Source organism: Acinonyx jubatus, chromosome C1 (genome assembly GCF_027475565.1).
Source record: "Acinonyx jubatus isolate Ajub_Pintada_27869175 chromosome C1, VMU_Ajub_asm_v1.0, whole genome shotgun sequence".
Lineage (NCBI taxonomy): Eukaryota > Metazoa > Chordata > Mammalia > Carnivora > Felidae > Acinonyx > Acinonyx jubatus.
Genome location: NC_069381.1, coordinates 194,712,150 through 194,718,149, shown reverse-complemented (window position 1 = coordinate 194,718,149; position 6,000 = coordinate 194,712,150). Strand labels below are relative to the sequence as shown.

The following is a 6,000-nucleotide window of genomic DNA, read 5'->3' as shown; positions in this document are numbered from 1 at the left end:
TACACAGTTCAGTATTTTCAGCTCCTTTCATTTTCCTTTTCCCTTTAATTATAGAAGTCTCTATTCCCTCTTTTTTGCAAATGTGGTCAAGTAAGATGCTAAATGCTACTATTTGTAGAAGAAATATGCATTTGCTTTTTCCATGACGGTCCAGACATTCTTCCCAAATAAAAAAGCTGTGCTGTACCTGATGATATTGACGGCCAACACGTCACTGGGACCAACTTTTTGGACCCTCACCCGTTCCTTTGACTTTGGTGAATGCGGCACAAGCCCTGGGCAGTAAAAAGCAAGTAAACACTCTAATTTTAAAATTGCACTCTAAAGCACTTTCAAAATAGTTGAGCTTCATCTCAGACCTGAATTCACTTCTCAAATCCGTTCTCGAGGACTCCTCTATCCTGATTCGTGTCCTGGTCTACCCGGAGCCGTTTTCTGAAATTGTACCGCATAGTTTATTGCGAAGCCTGAGTGGGTGGGTCCACGCGCACACCCGACTCCGGCCAGGACGCCGATGCCTGAGCTCCGCGTCGGGCGCCTGGATCTTCGTTCCGCTCCCTCGGCCCGGCCTCGTCACAAATCCCAGTTTGAAAGAAAACTTCAAGCGGCCGAAATGAACCTCCCCTCACCGCTCCAATTCTTCCTTCCCAGCCGGCTGAAAACGTGAGATTTATTATGGCCTGGGGTGGAGGGAGCGACCTGGGGTCGCCGTGGCACTCTCGGAAGCGGGTTACCTGGTCCCGCTTTGGGGGCGGGGTTCGCCATCTGGGGGCCGCAGGGCCGGGGGCGACGCGGCCGGGCGCGCGGGTGGGCGCGACGGAGTGCGCGCGTCGCGGAGCCGCCGGGCAGCACTTGTCCTGTAATCGATTGCCGAGCGCGCCGAGCGGCCCAGAGCGCAGACACGCGCACACGCGCCCTCGCCAGCCCGCGCGCACACGCACACACACACATACATACACACAAACACACACATACACACACAGACGCACCCGCACCGGCGCCCAGGCCCCACACACACGCATACACACGCGCGCGCGCGCGCGCGCACGCACGTCTGCCTGCCCGCGCCCCGGGCCCCGGCGCCAGCCGCCGCCAGCCCGCCCTCCGCCCGCGGGCGTCTGCGCGAGCCCGGCCGGCGGGGGAGATGTGCTCGGGCTCCGGCGGATCGGTTTCTCGGGGTTTGACCAGCTGTCCCGGGCTAACCCTGCTCCTCGCTGAAGATGGAGGAAGTAAAAACAGGATTACCCTTAGCTACAGATCCACTGCCTTAGTTTCCACCACCAACTGCAGTGCACAAACACACGTTAGGCACAGGAAAGAAAGAAAGAGAGAGGATACACTAACAGTAAACACAAACAAAAGGGTGATGGGATTATTTTACTGCATGCACTGCTGAGGTAAATCTCCGCTTGGCTTTTGCGTGGTGAAGAACAGCTCTTGTTTTATTTGTCTTCTGATTCATAGATTATATATAAATATGTGTATCTGATTTGCAGGGGGGGAGTGTTTTCAAAGTTAAGTGTAATTATATAGCGTCTCGTTTTGCACTGTGATGTGATCAAATGACTTGTTGCTGTTAACCAGTAATAATGATAATATAGATATTTTTCTCTGGGCGGGATGGATTGTGGTTATGATTAGGATAATGATTTCTGTAAAGGGACGCTCAGGGAATCGGGTTGAAGATGATGTCTTCTGCCTTAATTTATCGTCCCCTTGTTGTAATCTGTTTCGGGGATGTTAATCGATTAATCAGTTCTCATCTCTGTAGCTGTCATGGATTTTGACTTGTTTTGCTTTGTTTTAACTTGAATTCCAAGAAAGATTGAGTAGCCTGGAATAAATTGCAGCTGTCCTGATAGAAGGTAATATCCAGATCCTGTTGGAATTTTTTAAAAAGAAAAAACCTGGTATGACACATGTGAAAAGGCAGCAGTTAAATCACTTTGACAGGTTCTAGTATGGGCGAAAGAGATGGAATTAAGATTTAATTTTTTTTTCTTTTTCTTTCTTTCTTTCTTTTTTTTTTCCTTTTTTTTTTTTTTTTTTTTCTTTTTGCCAAGGGCGAAAAACAGTCCTGTGAAGTTGGCCTAGGTTCCTTTCTGGGTTCGGCCTGACTGTCCCTCCCCTCTTACTCCCCCCCCCCCCCCCCCACCTTTTCTTTCAGTTTTCTTGTCTTAGCTTTTGGTCGATTCTTAAGGAACCGGTGGATCAAGTTTTTTCTCTTCTTGTTAATCGCATTGCTGGAGCACTGACTGACCTCTCTCTCTCTTTCTCTCTCTCTCTCCCTCTTTTTTTTCTCCTCTTTCCTGAAAGTACGTGGTGCTATTCCTGAGTGACTTTTCCTACTAGACCATCCCAAAGGGACGAGGGGGAGGGGTAGAAGGAGGAGGAGGAGGAGGAGGACGAGGAGGAGGAGGAGGAGGAGAGGGGGGTGTTCCTTCTCTCTCATTTCTTGGTTTTGTTTATCAGCCGATCTGTTTGCAGGATTTGGGCTCGGAATGACCCACCTGTAAAGTGCTTTTCCTTCCTCCTCGCCTTGAACTCTGCAGGGGGCTTGGCTTGGAGGGGGCCAGGGAGGGAAAGAGAGAGGGGGAAACACAAAAACTTCTTTCTTTCTTTCTCCGTTTATCTTCAGCCCGACATTGTCACCTCCTCTTTGAGGGGTTAGAAGAAGCTGAGATCTCCCGACAGAGCTGGAAATGGTGATGAATCTTTTTTAATCAAAGGACAATTTCTTTTGTATGTACATTTCGTTTCTCTTTCTCCTTTTCTTTTTCTTTCTCTCCTCTGAGGGTTAATAACCATTTCATTGATGGGGCAGACTTCTTTCGCTTCTCTCTGACGTTTCTTTCTTTTTAATATGTGTGTGTTAAATGTGTACATTTTTAAAGAGATAAACTCATTTGTAAAATATCCGAAGAAACTGCTCCCCTTTTAAACTTTACGGATGCCTTTCTTGAAAACCTTATGTAATCATAATTTGAAAGAATGTGATAACAGTACAGCAGGTTGAAATTTAAGTGCTATGTAGTGACTGAGTTGGGAATTTGATCTGACTATTCCATAAAGAAAGAAAGAAAAGTTTTTTTGGGGGGGGGGGAGTGGGGAGGGTGGTGGTGAAGAAGGGGAGGGGAGGGAGAAGGGAAGTGGTTTTGGAGACAAGAAGTGAAGCTGCCTGTTTTCCAGTAAGTAATGGAGAAATTCCAGGAGCCAGGGCTAAATATACTTGGCGATCAATACAGAAATGGCTCATTGTGAATAATTTAGCTGCTGGTGCAGAGAGAGTTTTGAAACTAAAGGCAAAAAGGACCAGGGCCAAAGGAAAAAAAAATAAGTAAAAATCTCCTCAGGACATGTCAATTCTTTAAACTTTTTCCTTCAAAGAATACAGTTAGCTTATCGATCTTTTCATTATGTGAAATCAAAGCTAGGGGGTGTCATCTCATACAATTTACTTTTGTTTCTGAGAATTAACTTCTTGTTTTGTGTCATTGGTGCATGGAAATAATTCCCCAGACTTTAAAAAAGTGATTCCCTTCCTGAGAGCAAAAAGTTTATGAAATTTTCAAAATCAGAATCTATTAAGTTGGCTTGGCATTTGTATCCAACCATGGTCTGGCAGGAAATTAAGGTTACATTGAACAGGTGCTTCCACAGAACTTAGTGTAGGCTAAAATGTCAATACAAGTCTGGGAGTAAGGTAACTGCTGCAGAAACCTTCCAGACACACTTGGGCACTAAATTTTTGTTTTGTTTTGTTTTGTTATGTTTGTTTGTCCTCCCTCCTCCCTATTAGAACATGATGAACCAACTTGCAACAATTGTGAATAGAGCTATCTGTATACCAGGGAAGTCCTCAAACTGCAGTGTGATTATGGGAAGTAGTGAGTGGCAAAATACTTCTATCCCAGTTAAAGCTGGCACATTTGAGGTGTACCCTCTTGTCTTCTTTCTTTAAGTAAATTCTGATTAAGAGAGTCATTCCTTTCTTGCTACAGCCCATCTCACAGCACACTTATCTTTCCTATCCTATCTCCAGCAGGAATCAGATCATTTGCAGAAAGAGTTCACTGACTTGCAAATGAGCACATACAGTACACTGTAGTATGTTTCTTGGGCACAGGTTGCAGCAGCACCAACATGGGCTAATTGCTTGGAGCTTCAAATAAGTTAAACATTTAATGGCAGATACTGAAAGGGATCATTGTGTAAAGGTAATCTTTTGTATTGCAGCACTGCACTTTGACTATGGAAACAGAGGCTATTGATGGCTATATAACGTGTAAGTATTCATTTTCATTAATTTGTTATTGGTAATAAAGTTACGTTTGTGTTTCTTGTATTTTATTTTCTGAACTCTTGTTTGTCAAGAATTCTATATTCTTATTTTCTATCTGTTCACAATTTCACCTTTAAATGAGTTGGAGAAAATAACAGCACAGAAGCAAAACGAAGGAAATATAGAAATACACTTTATTCATGATAACATTTTAATCAGTAGTTAGTAGCTTAGCAGATCAACACTTTTCTACTGGTGTTTTTCATTTACTTTAAGTTTAGAATGTCAGGTTACATATATGTCTACTAATATGGCATGTGCTAAATATTTACTACTTTGTAACCTAATTTTTCACACACATAATGTGAAAGCTCCTTAAGTTGACCTTTTTTTAGGAAACTTTCCTTTTAAACATCAAACTTTCTGATAGCATTTTGGAAAAATGCTCATTATAAATGCTCTATGCTTAATGGTTAAATTAGGTGTTCAAAGAAAATTTAGTTTTTCAACTGAAAAATACTTTAGAAATTGACTATTCCACTTGCTCGTGTTTTACAGTTAAGAATACTGTGATCATCAGATTTTGTAGTTTTTTTATTGTGGGCTGGTCATGGCTTTTCCTTATTTCGTTCATTTGCTACATATTTCTAAATTATATTTCCTTATAGTTTCTTTTAAGGCCGAAATGGATTACATTAAAATTTCAAAGCTGTGCATGCCTCTGCATGTATGAAGCAAAGTTGGTGATTAGATTTTATGTGACAATGAACAGAGACCAAAAGATTTTATTTTGTGAAAGCAGGTGACAATGAGCTTTCACCTGAAAGGGAGCACTCCACTATGGCAATTGACCTCACCTCAAGCACACCCAATGGACAGCACGCCTCACCTAGTCACATGACAAGCAGTAAGTCTTCATTTTATGATTTTTTTTTCCTATTTCTCTAGCAACACACTTGAATTTGTTAGGTCTTTGGGGTCCTCTCACATTGTGGTGTAGCTGCTGCTATAGATTTTGCTAAAGAAAGAACAACACAGATTTATTCCTGTCCATTCTAGTATCATAAAATATGAGCCTGCTTACTAGTCTGACCTATCCCAAGGTGGCATTTGGGAGCTGGTGCTTACCTGTATCAGGTAAGAAATGTTAGACTTTGATGGTTGTTGTTTTGACTTGCCAGGTTTGTGACTAGATTTGTTGTTGTTGTTGGATAAAAGAATATGGAAACAAGTCACTTCCAAAGGACTCTTCACAGTAGAAAAATGAAATGATTTTACCATTGCCTTGGTGTAAAGCTAATCCATCAGTGGTAGAATCGCAATGTTACTTTTTTTTTTTTTTTTTTTTTAATATGTGAAAGTTTCTCCTCTAAAGCATTGGAAGTGAAGTGTAATGGAAAATTTATGGATCTGATTTAAATCCATTTCTCCAACAAAATGAAAGCGTTTTGTTTTAGACTATCCAGGGAAGAACTGTGAACGTTAGGAAGGATGTTTTGAACTTGCAGGAATAGACCGTTTGGGCCACTATTTTTGATAGAGTCATTCATTGATGTAGTAAACATTGTTTTTGTGTAATAAAAGAGCAACTTGTATGCTGTCCGTGACGGAAGACAAAATACTTCATTAAGAATATGGCTTGTTTTCTCTTAATTATAATGTTTTATCAGTTTAGTTATTAAGTGCAAATGCTCTATTACTCCTTAAACGTAATTTGA

General features: G+C 42.0%; 1 protein-coding gene across 13 annotated transcripts in view; it reads left to right on the top strand.

Moving 5' to 3' along the window:
- Positions 1-528: 528 nt before the first annotated feature.
- The window catches only part of IKZF2 (IKAROS family zinc finger 2), a 164,895-nt gene continuing 159,423 nt past the window's right edge, over positions 529-6,000 (top strand). The window contains exons 1-4 of one of the 13 annotated variants that reach the window (XM_027051584.2): positions 532-663; positions 2,639-2,742; positions 4,237-4,285; positions 5,082-5,189. In XM_027051584.2, coding sequence (XP_026907385.1) covers positions 4,252-4,285; positions 5,082-5,189 — 142 coding nt within the window. In that variant the 5' untranslated portion in view covers positions 532-663; positions 2,639-2,742; positions 4,237-4,251. The other 12 variants (XM_027051556.2, XM_027051577.2, XM_027051607.2 and 9 more) reach the window with 12 other exon arrangements.